Below are 18,307 nucleotides of genomic sequence, written 5' to 3'. Positions count from 1 at the left end.
GTGCGTGGGTTGTAGAGAATGCAAAAGTTTTCATAGCGGGCAACTGATATTTTGCAATAAGAGATTTAATATTTTCTCACAAACAGAAACCTTCACTTTGGTATGATGTAAGTGTCATAAAACCACTTGTTTTTGAAACCAAACTATTGTGACAGGCTTTAAGGGGGTACTACACCCTTGCCAATTTTATGCCTATTTTTGCATTTTTCTCAAAAATTATAGCACATTGGTGACAGTAAGATATGTATATTATAGGGGCAAGGACTACAACTACTGATCATTTATTGATCAAATATTGGTTTTCCCTCATTTTTGACTGCAACTCCACAACTGTTGTCTGTGTTGAAATAAAATTTCCAGTGCAGTAGTTGTAGTCCTTGCCCCTAATATACATACCTTACTTTTCACCACTGCGCTATAATTTTTGAGAAAAATGCAAATATAGGCGCAAAATTGAGCAGGGGTGTAGTACCCCCTTAAATCTGATTCAAAATACTGATTGAAAGAAAACCCCTGCTTCAGAACTTTCCAGGAAATCAAAGTGCTTAGTTTTGCACCAACATGTCCTGTTGGTGTTGTCTTTCTGTAAAAATATAAGCAAATTTCACAGTTGGTACCCATTGGTACTACATGTAGAACCGTGGGAATCAATTGTCAATTGTCCTTAAAAAGGTTAGTGACATGTTTGCAAATTAACTAGGGCCACAACGTGTCTCTGTTCTCGTTGATTTTGAATGGAAAAATAAATTACATTGTGTGAGAACATTCTTTTGGAATGATAGCATACACTTGCTTTCAGGGCATGTGATGCAAATCATGCAATACCTAATGTTTAATGTTTGGTTTGTTTTGTATGGATAGAAGGATTTGTATAGGACTAGGAGGGTCTTTTCATAGGGAAAATACCCAGGGAAAATGTATTATGGTACACAAAGTTGCTTTAAATATTTTTAAAGAAGAAAGAACTGCCTGAAGATGCTAAAGTTCATGAATTTTGCACAAAGTTTGCACATTTTGTCTAATTAAATAATTGCCTGTAACTTTGATTAGCTTGTGCATATGATATTTACTCGTATGCATCTGTGACAAGCACACCTCATATTAGTTGAGAGATGAATATGCAAAGAATATTTTTCCTATGTTGTCCAATGTTGTAGTTTTCTTTCTGAAATAAATAGTTAACAAGATAGAATGCTAGAATGATGCATTGACCAGGGCATAGAGAGGATTTGTTTCAATTGTTGATATGAGGTCTTTTGGACATTTCAATGCCGCATCTACAAAAGTCAAATTTAACTGTGGATGACATCTAATCATTTTGTTTGATCGCATCACATTAGATTTTAATGGGTGTGTTCATTAATAGAACTGATCTGATGTTTTCTTTACTATTCAAAGTTAAGCCCCATTGAAACATAGATCCTTTGTTTTTAAATCTACGAAGCACAGATTCCATGATACACTCCCAATTTATTAGGCTCCATTTCCTCTCAAAACATTACAATTTCTATTGTAGTAGTGCATTAATGTGCAAAAGTACACAATGCAATGTGTTTGGTTGAGTAACATACCAGCTGGAACCAACCCCTTGTTTGACCCCCTTTTCAAAAGCTTTGTAATGTCAAAATGTTTGCCTCTATTAAAAGTTCATACAGTACATTAGTCTTGGGCAATTTGACAAAGCTGCTATAGTAATTCTACATTGTAGAAAGAAATTAATGGCTAATGTGCTGTCTGAGAAGGTATACTTACCACAATGCATTTCTTCCATTTTAATTTTCTGTACTAATTTGCTATCTAGTGCAACATGGGTCGAGAGTGACAAAAAGTATCTCAATTAACACATCGCATCCAGATCTTGTAAAATATGTTTATTAATTTTCTTGCCCAGATCTTTTAAAATATGTTTATTTCTTGACTATATCGACACATGTTTAGCCAGTCTATTCCCAACAGGAAAACAAAGGGAACCTGTACAAAGTAAGAGTGTCATTTGATGTAATGAGGTGATGCAAAAGATTCTGGGAAGGGTAAAATATCTTCTCTGTGATGTAAAATGTGACAAAATTATATAGATTTGAAGTACTTTCATATATATTGTGAACAGATCTATATTGATTGAAGATATGAAGTTGAAAGCAAGAACTTGTATAGCCTATATTTTAATAATGTCAAAGGAGTAGTCAGCAGGATATGAAATCAATTCTGGATATTGTTGGAAGCACAATTTTATCATACAGTTCCATTGAGGAATGTGGAACTCTGCCCATACCTAGTCCTACTACATAGCATCTGCAAGCTGAAGTGTACACATGGTGCTATGTTTCCTCATCCAGGGATTCCCACTGCTTCCACTGCTTTTCTTCTTAGCCAGTGAACCTGAAAGAGTTCAAGCCTACATGTAATTTAGCAGTAGAGACTCACTATTTTGAGATCATTTATTCTTTTTTTTGGTAAAAAAAGAGCAGCTGGTCATACTCTCCGTCCCATTGTGCCCTGTCCATTTAATAGGCTTCCCATTTTGGGGAGGACTCACAACTATCCACACTATGATGTGAAGTACACATGGCAATTTTTTTATGATGATTTTTCTTCTGTGTCCTTTCAGATGACTGACGGTCTCACTAAGCAGTACATAGAAGATTATTGTGTATATAGAATACGTAAAAATGGCGTAGAACTTACAGCATATCAGAATGTAAGACAAGAACCGTTAACGATGTTGCAACTAGAATACGACAAATCGGTAAGTAGGATGGTACACGTAGGGCAGGTAGGCCTAAAAAAATTGTTTGATTGGTGTAACCTGACCAACCCTAAAAATAGGCCAGACCCTAGACTTTTTTGCTTATTTTTTTTTAAAAAAATTACCACGGTAATTTAAAAAAAAAAAAACCTAAAATTTTAAAAAAGAAAGAAAAAAAAGCAATTTACAGCATAAAATGTTTGTAATAAAAAATCTTTTTAAATTGCCGACTGACCGACCCAATTTTTTTTTTATGTTACGCCAATCAAACAATTTTTTTAGGCCTTACTGTAAGCTATGATGACTTTCTCAGAAAGGTCTCCTGTATGATTATTGACTTGTACAAGAACTTTATAGATAAATTTGTGTCTTGTCAAGTATTTATAAAACCACAGATGAATGGCCCATTACACTAGAGACCATTTTTTGTCCATTTTATTTCATTAAAGTATTATAGAGTATCAAAATGATACCCAGATTTTGTGTGGTTTTTAACAAAAGACATTTATCACACATAAAATAAATTTGTGATATGGAGTTTGTTTTCTTCTTTTTTAAAATTCTCTCAGTAGTTCCTATGGGATTCAAATCCATGCCATTTATATATTTTATGTCCAAAATAGTTATACTGACTCCCTGAAATACTTGTTTCATTATAAATATGTGCTGCGATCAAGCAAAATCAGTCAGAACTCGGAAATATTAAATTTTAGTTTCTTATAGGATAGTAAATAGCATTTACAAAGCTGGATTTTGTAGAAAACCCCATAGAAATTGAACAACCAGTTTCAAAGATATGACCAATTAAAAGTTTCCAAAACAATAGGAAACAAAAGGAAGTATTTCCTTTGTTTGGCTGTATCTCAAAATCAATATTTCCGAGTTCCGACTGATTTTGCTTGATTGCATCACATATTTGAAAGATTAATCTTGTCATTCAGTTTATTTTTTCCATATATTCAGATCAACGACCTTTTGTAAAAAAAAAAATTATTTGTAAAATAATAATAAAGTGATTTCATTCTGTAACAAAATACAGATAAATGGTTTTTGCTCCATAATTTGATCACAAATTTTAATCCAATAAATTGTCTGAATAAACACATGGTTTGCTACAATAGATTTCTCCTATTTGAAAAATTGACACGTTCATTGACTTCTTCAAGTTCATTGACAGATACACAATTTCTGCATTTCAATCTGTGGTTTCTATTCCCATTCCGCATCCTCCTCGTTTAAGTTGTAATGATTTTTTTGTTTCATCAGTATCCCACTGACCATTGCATTTACTAATATCATTAATTCCTCTTGTCTGAGTGGAATTTTATACAATTTGAATTGATTTTTACGCTTGATTTGGTCAGATTAAAGATGCGTTATGTCAGGGAAGAATGCAGATATATCTGCATGGTTGAAAGAAGTTGACATCCAGCAGTACACGGTCACCAAAAGGTGGGGTTTTCATCATCTTTTGCCTCTTATTTGATGAGAAAAACCAACCTGTTTTACATCTCATTTAAGCATTAGAAATGCTTGGATGATCAATCAAATAGATGGCTGGAATATTATATTTAAATTTTGTTAGCATTTTCACCCAATATTCCTGAAAATTGCATGAATTGGTCACAAGTTGTAACATCTCACACTTGTGGACCGGCGATTAGATACTGGCATAAAAGCATGAGCGTGTGCACACAGCCACACACACATGCTAAGTTGAGTAAGTTCATGCAATATTTATACCAGAGGTGAATAAGCAGATGTCACCATTTGGTCCTATGCAAGTGGCATTATGTGTCCAAATTTCAACTTTGTCAAGAATATAAGACCTTTGTCTCAAGTTATAGATGATATTAAACACATTTACAATTGGTCAATAAATATACATTGTTTGTAAGATTGTTTTAACCAACACATTTTATGTTTTGTTGATTTTAAGTAAAAGCTTATATAAATTGGGAAACTTCATTGTCTTTCAAAGTTTGATGTGAGCAGTTCAAAATGTAGGTGCCTTTTTCAAATAAAAAAAAATTTAAAGAAAAAGTAGCTACATATATAATTGATTTGAGAGCCGTCAAATGTAAGTGGTATTTATTAAAATATGTTGAACTGTTGAGTCCATTCTATTGTGCACGGCCCGGCAGAACAAGTCAGAAAGTTGTTATTAAAAACATGAATGAAGTTGTATACAGTAGAGAAATATCCCCATTCACAACTATTTTATTAAGCTAATTAAAGGCATACATACAGTCAGATGTTTTGGCTATGACCGTAAAAAAAAATATTTAAAAAAAAATCCCGACCGACCAACCCAATTCTGAAAAAGTTGTGGAGGACAAGCAAACAATTTTTTTTTTTTTTTGGCCTAGTCCAAAAACAAAGATGAAACTAGAGAAATGTTAAAATTAGCAATTTGATAGATACTTATTGCAAGCACAAATATTGTTTTATGTGCAAATTTTGAGTGCATTTGTCCATGAAACCACCCAGCCATAAGGAGGCTAGCATTGACTTAATCATCAGATTTGCATAAGATAAGTACATTGATATTGTGCAAATAAACACAGAAATTTAAGAAGCAGCAATTTTTTGCATTAATTGATACTGTTACATGTTTACCCATTCAAAAGCTTTACGAACAAAGGACTTATTGGTATCTTTGCATATGTGTTAACTGAGTTTAATACCTCATAAATATTTATTTTGCTATGCCCTCTTACGCTGAATATCTAGGATACACATGTAAAACTGTTTTACAGATGTATGGCAATCACTTGAATTTTATTCAAAACAATCATTTGTTCAAATTTTGACTTCTTTTAACTCGCAAGGTTAGAATAATTCGGGAGTTATTAAGTTTAAAAAAAATAAAAAATAAAAAACGTACTGGCATGGGCAGATAATTGATTCTCTTGACTTGGATTTTACCAACTTTTGATTCAAAATTTTCAATATTTTTTGTGATGTATCACATGTTGTTACAAGTCTCTCTTTGTATCATCAAATTTCAAAGTTTCCAAAAAAAAACCCTTAGAAATAATATTTACATCCACACCAGTGCATCTTATTTTGTCCATTTATCGCTCATCTTTATGGCAGATTAAACATCACAAGATTTTAGGTATATTCGGTACAAATAACGTGGCAGTCAAACAACAGGATGCGTTAAATTGTGGGTTCCAGCATCCTCTTGAACGTGTCCATCAAATTGATTTGAATTGATGAAAACTAATATCAATCAGTGTCCGTTGACTGGAATAGAGGATTTTGTAGCGCGAAATGGGATTGACAATTGTTTGAAGTAAAATTATGAGAAGTAATGGTTTGGGATTTTTTTGGGTAACAGGGAGAGTGGTTATTTATTTGTTGGTAATAAAATTGGACAATTGCTTGCTTTTGGATTTCATTTTTCGGATGGAATGAGCTTGATTATTTAAAAGCTGAAGTGCTTGTTCTTTCATTATGGGATGGGGAAATGGTTTTAAAAGGTTTGGAAAGTGGGCAAAAGTGGAGGTGGTGATTTGTTTGTTCAGATGGGAGAAATTAGCTAATTTGTACTTTTCCTTATTTCAAATATAAAGCTACAGTTTGAATTAAATGCATTTATAAATGATATGTGTCACTATTATTAATATTCAAAAATCAGAACTCAAGTTCTACTGCCACATTGGATGAAAGATTAGTTGAAATTAACTGAAAATGAATACTTATTTAAGAAAGTTGCACGGAACACAATCATACAAATACGCTGTGGTACAATAGTGTTTCAAAAGATTTTTGCATGATCATGTAGATGAAGCAAAGAACAATTTTGCCAATTTATTTTACCAATTGAATGTAAAAAAGGGTATTTGAACTGCCAAAGGAAACCGCAACGACAGCATTACAATACAAATAACATTTGCAATTTGACTAATTTGAAATTACAATAATTTGTGAAAATGGAGAGAAAGAGAGGGCGAAAAAATGAAGCATACAAATAACTTTTGAAATTTTATTACTTTGAAATTATAATAATTTGTGAATAAAGAGAAAAAGAAGGAGAAAAAAATGAAACATGACTAAATCAAATCACCGTTTAATTTATTCTGTTTATTTTTAGCTTATTCTATCTTTTTTTTTTCTACAACTTTCATTTATGATTTTTGTCCTCTGGTGAACCCTGAAATGAAGTGGATACTTTATACTTGATTAAAGGCATTCACTATGGACCACAATGGCCTCATCCCAATGGCATAGTTCAATAACCTCAATTAAACAATCATAGTGCAAAATTTGACCTCAAGTGGCATAGTATGAGTTTGTGTACTCAAATTTTCAAAGGGCATTCATTTGTGTACTCAAATTTTCAAAGGGCATTCAATCATCAATGAATGTACAAATGGATTGGGGTTAAAGAACTGTGCCCTGATAGATGAACATGTTGTGGATCCTAGCGATTATTAAAACTCTCTCTCTCTCTTTATTCAATGTAGAAAGAGGATAAAATGAGAGGAGATTTCTCAGTTATCCAATCTTGGAAGTGGTGTTTATTAATGTTTCAAGGTTATTGCTAGATGAGACAGGATGATGAAATACATGTTCACAAGACTTCTTATTTTTTAAATCTTGGTAATGTATTTCCCTGACACCGAACGTGCATGTCATCAAGTATGTAGCTTGAATACTATATGGGCTAAGAAAGATGATAATTTTATTCTAAATAGATAATTGATGCCCGAGTACACAGGAAAATACAGTCAATGATCACACTTCTTCAATATTTTGACAGATTTCATGTGTTTGTAAAATTGAATTTGATAAAAATAGCAAAAATTACTTTCTTTAAAACGTTAACAGATAAGAAGGACATCGATTTGTTAAAAATCGCAATGTTCAATAATGTTGCATAATCCAAAATCATAATTATAAAGAAAATGACTCAAATTCATAATTTTTAGATTGAGACAATTCATTGCAAACCTTGGGACATTAATTTCATAGAGATGTCATAATGACTGCTAACAAAAGAGATTACAAAGTGCCCTTGCTGATGTGATGTCCTGATGTTATGACAGGCTGACATGTTGGTATTTAATGTGTTATGTTATTAAAGGTGTTATGAATGATTTTCTACTAACCATTTCTTTTTCTTTCACTCTTTTCCCCTTGCTCTCTTTATTTCTTCATTCCTTCCTTATTTCTTTCCTTCCTTGCCTTTCTCATTTTCTTTTTTTTCTTTCTTTCTTTCTTTCTTTCTTTCTTTCTTTCTTTCTTTCTTTCTTTCTTTCTTTCTTTCTTTCTTTCTTTCTTTCTTTCTTCATTTCTTTTCTTTCTTTCTTCATTTCTTTCTTTCTTTCTTTCTTTCTTTCTTCTTTTCTTTCTTCATTTCTTTCTTTCTTCATTTCTTTCTTTCTTTCATTCTTTCTCTTTCTTTCTATTTTCTTTCTTTCTTTCTTCATTTCCTCCTTCCTTCCTTCCTTTCTTCCTTCCTTCCTTCCTCCCTTTCTTCCTTCCTTCCCATGATACAGGTGAAGAGATAGAGAATAGTAATCCAGATTTCTTCTCAGGCTGTTGTGAGCAACTACAAATTAGCCAAACTACAGCATATGTAAAGTATAGAGATTTAGCAGATGAGTTATTTAGGGACCAAGAAAATGGACAAAGAGGTAAGACAGTATTAATATTGAGCAATTCCAGGTGAAATCCATACACCCCCTATTGAAGATGTGAACTTAATCTCCCACACAGGGTATAGATTTCTAAATGGAGTCACCCATTGAGGTATAGCCCCATTTAAAATGTATCTTCCATAGGGGGGAGGTGTGGATTTCAACTTGATTAGCCAATTTGTGTAATTGTTATTACCAACCAATGTATTTGTACACATAATTGTGTTTCTTTTGTTTTAAAATAGAAGGAATTAAATTTACTGTTATGAATAGGGGAACAAAATTGGTATAGTCTCATATCCCTGGTTGAAGTCAGATACTACTAGGATATGAGACATCCCTGGTTACAACAAGGGATGCAGCAGTCCTGTCCAATATCACTGGAAGAAGCCATTGGGTATCAATCATATTGATACAGCTTATACCTATATATGTAGAAATATATAATATTGCTTCATAAAGAAGACAGAAAATTATACAAACATAGATACACACATTTACACAATCATTAGAAGCCTAATTAAACTGCACAGCTTTATTATTTTATCTATTTTGATGGGTACCAATTTTAATACATGTACACATTTCCAAAATTTGACTTGTTGTAACTGACTTCAACCAATTTCGAATTATAATTTACAAGATAAAGTCTTTTTTAATAGATAAAATACTGATACTGTCATCATCATACATGACCTAAATTACGTATAATTACATATTTACATAATAATTAATTAATTCATAGAAAAGTCGAGTGATAAATCACACAAAACCAATTTTGCCTTGCCTTGGTACTTGATTTGCCTCACGGGATGAAGATGGACCGAAGAGATAACTTAACTTCAATTCCCTCATGATTGGTATTAAAGTAGCTTAGCCGCGTATATTGCGAGTTTTTGCGACATATACCAGAAAATGGAGTGTTATTTCTGTATTTAATGGGCTTTTTTACTGGAATTGATATCTGAAGAGATGTCATTCAACTTGGAACTGCACTATGATGAATTGGTTATGTCAAAGCACCCCAAGTTATTATCATCCTCAGGGATGCAAGCCAGTGGATCAAAGAATTAAATTGTCATCTATGGAACTGTGACCTTGAAGCTGATATTGAGATGAGAATCATTTGGTCTTTTTGAAAGAAAACTTAAGTCAATTATTTGCATGTGTGACCAATGCTTTTTATGAAATTTTGATTTATGCACGCATTGTGTGTGTTGTCAGGAAAGTAGTGGATTTAAAATTGCATGCAAAGTGGACTGATTTGGACTAAGTTGTGAAGCGTGCACAACTGTACATAAAATAAACAAAGACAAGACAATTTATTTATCTATTGGTCACAGCTGCGGGGCATCTATGAATGAAACGTTGTCTCCCATATAACCATCAACAAAAATCATTTACAAAGCTGTGTATTGAATTTAATGTACCTAGAACTCCACGCCAGTGAGCAACATCGGCAAAGTTAACCTTATTACCATACACGTAGAGCGACTCAAAATAGGGACCACTAATATGGTTTGGTTTATGATCGGCGCCGTAAATGTCTTTTGTCGTTTTTGTAGTCCACTAGTCATCAGACAGGGGTAATATGGATGATGGAAGTGAGGATGGTCAGGACTGAGCAGAGGAAAGCATGTTGGTACATGATTGGTTAGTTGGTATTATTATCGTAGAACAAGATCTGGGGGATTGGTATTCCGGCTGGCCTTGAGGGTTCATGGTCAGGTGGCTGCAAAGATGGGGGTAAATAGACAAAATTCTGTCTTTTGTTTTAAAGTATGTTTTATTTGAAAACGAAAGCAGGAAAGATTGTTGAGAACTGTATTATCCATGCTTTGCTTTGGAATATATTTGTTTTATCTGAAACACAAAAAGTAATGTAACATGTAAATTTATGTAGCACGGCCCCAGGGAAGACCAGCTCAAGGGCTGATCTGGGCTTTTCCGTGTATAAATAAAATTGAAATGAAAATGAAATAGTAGTGTAAATATGGTCAAGTAGTTAGAGCAATAAACCATGCAGAAATGCCGGATGTACGTGAGTTGTTAAACGGTGAGGACGGTGAAACATGATTGAGTCCCTTTCAACGAAGACAAAAAAAGATCATTAATCATCTAATTAGACATGTTTATTTGTGACCAAATCTACTGTCAAACAAATTGTAGATCTATTAATAATGATCCATATTAAAACAGAGACTGTAAAATTACAGTCTTTGGTTAAAATCGGCAAAAAAAATACCGGTACAGTTCCCAAAACAGCAATACTTATGCACTGTCTTCATTCAACCAAAACTGAACTAAGATGTTTTAGACGCATACACGCATGAAGTTCCAAACGTGACGATTAATTTTGCAGGTAATGTGTAATGCATGAGCGCGCTTCTGTCATATTGCGTATGACAGAAGTCTTGTCTGAAAAAAGGACCGCCATATGCTAAAAAGGTCCACGCATACGCTAATTTGTAAACTTGGTTCATGACTGTTTTAAATAACGACACATCACTGTACAAAGAAGTAGGAAGAGTTGTTGATTCAGTTGCTGAATCCAGTGTATCTCTGAATGACTAAATAAGTTGTGCACGATTCTGCTGAAAATACCTCCCTCAGTACCCCTCATCCCATGATCATCTGAATATATCCCAGGAAAGCGTGTTCATTTGAATATAATCAGGAAATGGCACTCAGGCTGCAACAGTTACTTTACCCTGGCTCACAAGGGTGATGAGTTATATTTCACTATGGACCATAATAGCCTCATCCCAATGGCATAGTCCAATAACCTCAATTAAACAATCATAGTGCAACAATTGACCTCAAGTTGCAGAGTATGAGTTTTTGTACCCTAAGTTTCAAAGGTCATTCAATAAATACGTACAAATGTATTGGGGTTAAAGAACTGCGCACTAATAGATGAGAATGTTTTGGATCCTAGTGTTTTGATTTGTAATGTAATGTTATGAAAGCTCTTATTTACATTTTGGCTTTTGATCAAAAATGAGATGAAAAAAAGCTGTTTTAATGTACTAGTAGTCCCCACATGAGAGGTCTAACATTAACTCAAGTTCTATGGTTTGTAAAAGAATGTAGAGGCATTTAAACTTGAAGTGGTGCCTCGTACACTGCTAACGGGAAAAGAGAAAAGTGTTTTGGACTTTTAACAGATTTCTTAAGGGATAAAAGCATCAGCAAAATGTCATCTTATATAGCGTATTTTTAGTTTTGTCGCTAACGCTACAGTTATTTCAATATCAGATCGCGGGCATTGACTCAAAACAAAAGACAAGTACAGACAGAAATGACAGGCAGTCAAGATAGCCACGTCAGTTTCTTGGTCACTGACTTCAAGACGCTCAAGACAAAAATGCCACAGCTCAATTTTTTTTTTTTAAAAACAGTAGTTCTATGTCCATGGTCATTCCTCTCACAGTTACTTGTATTGTAATTCTATTCTGACAAGGAGCTCACTTTGGCTTACTGATGAGTTTTTAAGATACTGATAACACAGTGCAGAATATAAATACCACATAATAGTCTTGTATAAGAATTTGAAATATATTATGTCCAGCATTTTGGGGGGGGGCTTTTCTTCAAAGTTCACAATATTTATTTATACTTGAATAATGTACAGGGTTACAAAAGGTGTGAAGTTGATGCTGAAACTTGAAATCAACAAATTTGGAGAAATCAATGAAAATGACTCTATTTCAAGTAGTTAGATCTGTCCATTTCCATTATATATTGTCAGTTTGTACATTCAACATCTGATTCGGTTTGCTTATTGTTATCACATCAGCCAGGAATACCGGGCATAAAGTCTAGATGTACCCACAGATATTGGATGTACCACTGGTATAACATCATGATGGTATCTAGTCACAAGGGGGTTCAGTTCCATTATTGTAATGGTAATTGGGGATCTAAATGGTGCTGTTGCCCTGTGGGGATGATATTCCCTTGGTATTTTGGTAACATGGACAAACTATGGACAAACATAGTAGTTAATGAAACCATAGATGAAACATGGTATTTTGTTGGTCAGTCAGTATTGGTTTCAACTAAGACGGTTTTGTTCTTAATTTTGAGTAACAAACAAACAAACAAACATGACATTTTGTAGCTTTAAATTAATAAAGAGACCCAAACACTACAATTAACCACTGTACTTCATAATAATGTACTAATTCAAGCATGCAGTGGTTTGTTTAATGAAAATTTCACCACCAATATATGTAGTGCCTTTTAGTCACTGGCTTCATCTTTGGAGGAGATTGGTATCTAGTATTTCTTCAATTTGCCAAAAATCTGATCAATCCTCCATGGGACCCTCAACTGACTTGTTTTCAAGACCCGAAATTCAGAAAGCGTATTATAAAGCTTTGTTAAAAAAGATTGCTCTTTGGGGAGTTTGAGAAGATTTTTGCTACAATGGAATGATAATAGTAATACTTTGTGTCTTCTTCATATTGCTATAAAACCTGAATCATGATTCATCCCTTATTTAGTTTCTTGAAAAAGCAGAATAACACAGAAAAGAGCCTTGTGCATTGTACATGATCTATTTAGTAAAAGAATAGAACAAGTTTAGTTTTTTGAGCGAGTTAACCCAGAAGTGTTTCACAAATAATATACAACATGCAAGAACATACAATGTATTGTATATCAGACAAAACTCAAGGGTGGAATCACATTATCTAGATTTCAAAACTCTCAAGGAAAGCAAGAAAAAAAAGATACAAAAAAAAAAGGTATGTCATAAACAATATACAACATGCATGAACATACAAATGTATTGTATATCAGACCAAACTCAACGGTAAAATCACATTATCTAGATTTCAAAACTCCCAAGGAAAGCGAGAAAAAAAACATACCAAAAAAAACCCAGTTAGATGATCAAGGTCAAGGTTTTTTTGAAAGGAAAAGTAACAAAATTATTCTAAAATCCTAGACTTTCTCTTAATACATACAATTTTGAACAAAAAGCCTGTTTCCTCAAGGATACTAAGTATGTCTGGTGCTAGTTGCATTTCTAAGGGCCCTAATTGTGACTCAATGCATCTTTAATGTTCAAAAAGATGCACTTGTCTGAGTGAGAGAGACGCAATCAATGAATGTGAATGTCATGTGCCCTCAAGTATTGTTAGATCCAATCACACATTGCTATGTTTACCATCCCAACACATTCAACAATAGAAATGCCATGGCCGTGAGATTATGTCAAGTAAAACCGTATTTTTAGATCAGCGTGTATTTGCCATCTAGTTTTATTGCATTATTTGCATTTGGAGCATATGGAAAATTGTACAAATTTTGATGATGCATAAAAATGAGAATAAAACTGGTGTTTGGAAAATTGGAAAATTGAAAATCGTCCAGACATCCACAGATTTGAGTGTCGGGTATTTAAAGGATTATTTGAAAAGTGAAATCTTTGTGCCATTTTTTACAGTCATATTCAGTTTGACTTCCCAGGGACTGTCTTTTGGAATTTGCAGGAGAACATTAAATATCTCTTCTGGAGCCTTCAAGGAGAGCTGTTTAGAGCATAATGTAAGGAGAATGGTCAACTAAGAAGAGCTGAGCTAAAAATCACTCTCCTATATCAGATTTAAGGAGAGCAGTAGAGAGTGATTGCTCTTGCTCTCCTCAAAAGGCAGTCCCTGACTTCCTTGATTCATTCAGAATAACGATGTGATAAATACTAGTATTTTCTTATCCTCGTCATTACCATTATTTACATATAATGCATTCGCTCATGGATAATTTCCAACTGCATCATTAATAAAACATGAGCTTGATGGTAATGAGAGTTGAAATCTCATTTCATTCAAAACAATCATATGGCCATTTCCTCGAAAAATTCATCTATATTTAGATATAAGTGTGCATTGTATTACGCTGGGAGCTATTTCTGTGTGTAGATTTAATTGCGTAGCGGAAAAATGATTGGAAGCAATAACAGGGAAATCAGAAGAGGATTGTATATACGTGTGCACGTACATTTATTTAATATTGCTGCATGTGTATCTTGTCAGTGTGTAGTAGCTTAAGAATTGCAAGCCCTAAAGTAGGTATGTTAGTACTTGAATGAATTTGAAACGTGTGATGCGATCAAAAAATTAGTCATTTGTTGGTTATAATCAATTACGATTCCTGTGTATGTAATCTAATTACAGATTACAATATGTTGAAAATTCCGTCAAAATGACGGCTTTTGAAATATGAATATTATATGATGTGGAAAGTGATAAAATACACGAGAGAGGAAATGAAATCTTTTTTTGGACCAAATCGCAGAATTATATATTTAGCTCCAAATATCTCATATTGCGTCATATGCTGAACTTGACTCTTCGAACAAAAAGTTGGATTTTAAAATATCAAATTCATATATTGCATGACTTCATAGTGTCATGAGGACATAAAATCATCGTCATCAATCAAGATGAATCTCAAATTACAATAATTAGAAGTTTGGAATAGAATATGATTAGTTTATAAATCGTAATGAGGTGTTGCTTCCTTGATTGCATAATTAATATAATAATTTGATACAAACTAGTAAAATGGAAAGACAAGGGAGTGTTGGAAACATTAATTTGTTCATTCATAAGGTTTTAGGGTGATTATTGTTAATGGCAAATAACATTGAATTTTCACCTGTCATCAGCTTGCATAATTCAGATATTTAAGGATAAATCATCACCATTCACACAAAATATGGGGTATAATGATACTTAATCTGAACATTGCTATCCATCTGCCAAAGGTATAGGTTTGTATTTATATGTATTATGAAGCTGCTATTGTTGCATTGGCTGGCAGGTTGTCAAAAAACATGGCACCAGGGGGTGGGGTAATGTGGTATTGCATGAGCATTGGATTTGATTGCATCATGTAATACTATGGACCACAATGGCCTCATCTCAGTGGCATAGTTCAATAACTTCAATGAAACAATAACAGTGCAAAATTTGACCTCAAGTTGCAGGGTATGAGTTTTTGTACTCAAATTTTCAAAGGTCATTCAATGAATGTACAAATGTATTGGGGTTAAAGAACTGTGCCCTAATTAATAGATTAGCATGTTGTGGATCCTAGTGTATTGAATATGATTTGGGGTTTAGCTTGAAGACTTTTAGAGTGAAATTTTTGGGATTGAAGATGATTCATGTGATATAAAATCAGGAACTGAAATGAGTATTTTGACATTTATAATAGCAAATGTTTTAGTGATGACAAAACAAACTCAACTACATTTTGTACAAAAATGTAGAACTCACACACTTGACCAAAAGTAAATACATCAGTTCATCATGTATGGAATTGAAGTTGAATACTATGCTTGGTTCAGTGGTTCTTAACCTTTTAACCCATATATTTTTGAACAGGGTCCAAAATCTGTAATTTACCAACACATTTAAGACTTTGACTTCTGTGAGTGAGAATGCAAAAGGGATGGTTTGGATGTACACATAGGGGGTGTGGGAGTGTATGTGTGTGCATGAGACTTCAGGTATGTTTGTGAGAGATGGCAGAGAGACGTGGAGGGAGGAGGATGAACATACAGACATAAAGACAGACAGATGTGAAAACATGCACACAGATTGTATGTTTACCTGAAGAACATCAAATTGGGTTTTTAGTGCATGGACAATACAGAAAAAATATAACAAAGGTATAGATTGTTAAAAGAACATCACCTACATTGTAGTCTAGACTTTATAATAAATATGTCAGTGCTGGGAAGTGAGAAGTCATTTTGCTCCAGTTCTGTATTCTTCCCTTCTTACCCGTATTTCCGTCTCTTTTTGTCAAAAATGTTCCTGCTGACAATGAACAAAATAGCACAAAGCTTCCCACTTACTACTACAACCTTATACACGTGATTCTCTATCCCACTACTTGGATAACAAAGCTTTTGCATATGTTCACAAAATATTGGTTAATAGAACGTGATTTTACATCCTCATATGGAACCCACTACTACTAATAAAATGATTTGACAATAGCCAAATTATCCAGTGAGCATTATAAAAGCATCAGTTGCCATAGTAAATAGTTGGTGAGCCATTTGCAGAAATCGCAGAGCAAACTGAGGCGGTGCTTGTGCATGCAGAACAATAACTGTGATTGTCATTGTGCTGAGTGTGCATATTATACATGTTTGAACCATTTACTTTTACTTACATTACAAGTTTGTTGCTTATTGCTTATACTATTAGCATTGGCTTAGCATGCTTAGGAAGATTTTCAACATTGGGGAGCTGAAAATTGAAACATTTTTGGTGGGTCAACCCCCCTCGGAGTCAGAAACGCCCATTTCCCTCTATTTTATCACAATTTTTTTACTTCACCTAGGATTATTGGGGGGGCCTGAAAGGTATTCCAGCCCCGCACCAAAATTATTGAGGGGGCTGAGCAGCACCTGGTTCCTAAGTCTCACTACTAAACACCAGGATATTGTGACATTTTAAAGCATGAATTTTTGCCAAGATTTGAGAAGATACTGGTAAATTGCTGTGGAATTGTTGGTTGTGGGTCTATGGAGCTAAGAATTTAAAATCTGAAAAAAAGTTGGTGCGACTTACTCATTTAGCTTCAAATTGTTCAGAATATGTTGGCCATGAAAATAAATGTTCTACAGTGTCAAGGATGTGTGTCATATGTTGGCATGTTATCGATGCAGGGAATATAACAGACAACCAACATTGAGATGATCTCATGCTTGGCACAAAACCAGGTTTAAATACCTTTAAGGATTAATGGATTGGAATACGTAATGCACGGTGATCACGAATGCATGTCATACCATAACTTGAAATCAATACATGGAGTATTGCTACAAGCATGTTGGCACAAAATAAAATGGATATCATCATGTTTGGCACAAAACTAACCATTCTTGTCCAAAACTTATGACTAGTTACTTATTTCTACAGTCCATGCTAAACTACTAATGATGCAAGACTCAAGAGGCAAGTGGTGTCAGCAACAGAATCTATAGGCCCTATCGAATACTCATTTAAGGTTATTAATTATTTTAAACTGTTGTGATTTGGTAGTTTACAGCATCTTACGAATGGTAGTGAGCTTTGGCAAAAACTGTATTGCTCAATTCATAGCGAGTGTGTAGAAGAATTAAAATATCACAGATATACTTTTATAGGTGCAGCGGTTCTTGAGTTACGCTGCAAAGAGGGCTGAAACAACAACACTTTTGTAAAACGTACATAACTCATTAACAACAATAAATTAAGCAAGTTTGCAAAGTATATGCTTTACAGAATGAACTTTTGCAAAACATCAAGGTGTTATTTTTCAATAATATATTGATCTAGATAATGAAAATCGATTTTTAGGTTGCTTCGACCAACAATATCTCATCTACCCTTAAGTAAAATTCTGTTCACCAAGAGGCCTTGGGGCAATTCGCTTGATAATACAATAAAACGGGTGATAGGTATGAATGGTTGTGGAATCGAACTAGAGACATGTCCCTCTGACACTTAGTCCACCAACATGGCTGCCATTTCTTTTGCTATACCTGTTGATTTATTCGATACGGTCTATATAGACCAGATGACCTTAAAATGGATTTGAAGAAATCAATAGTGATCCCTAAGGTTGGTCTGAACCCTGGAATTATGGAAACTTTCGGGCCTCATAACTGCTAAATTGTTGGTCTAAAGTATATAAAAGTATACATATTTAGAATGGCAAAGACTTGATAAGTTCATCTGTGAGGTCAAATTTGGGCCAAAATGCTCATTTTTGGCCCAAAATCCCAAAAAACTGTTTTTTGGCTCACTTCTTTTTCGTGCATCCTACCAAAAAAATTCTTGGGCTAAAAATTTTTTTTAATTAATTTTTAAAAACTAGATACAAATATCTAGGAGCCGTT

The 18,307-nt window shown here is 33.8% G+C and overlaps 1 protein-coding gene across 1 annotated transcript in view; it reads left to right on the top strand.

The window, feature by feature from the left end:
* Positions 1–18,307, top strand: part of LOC140165809 (bcl-2-like protein 1) — a 59,447-nt gene that overhangs the window by 32,971 nt on the left and 8,169 nt on the right. The window contains 3 exon segments of the mRNA XM_072189132.1: positions 2,609–2,711; positions 2,714–2,746; positions 8,257–8,394. Coding sequence (XP_072045233.1) covers positions 2,609–2,711; positions 2,714–2,746; positions 8,257–8,394 — 274 coding nt within the window.

This window comes from Amphiura filiformis, chromosome 12 (assembly GCF_039555335.1).
Source record: "Amphiura filiformis chromosome 12, Afil_fr2py, whole genome shotgun sequence".
Lineage (NCBI taxonomy): Eukaryota > Metazoa > Echinodermata > Ophiuroidea > Amphilepidida > Amphiuridae > Amphiura > Amphiura filiformis.
Note: the sequence above shows the minus strand (reverse complement) of the source record. Positions and strands in the feature narration are given on the sequence as shown.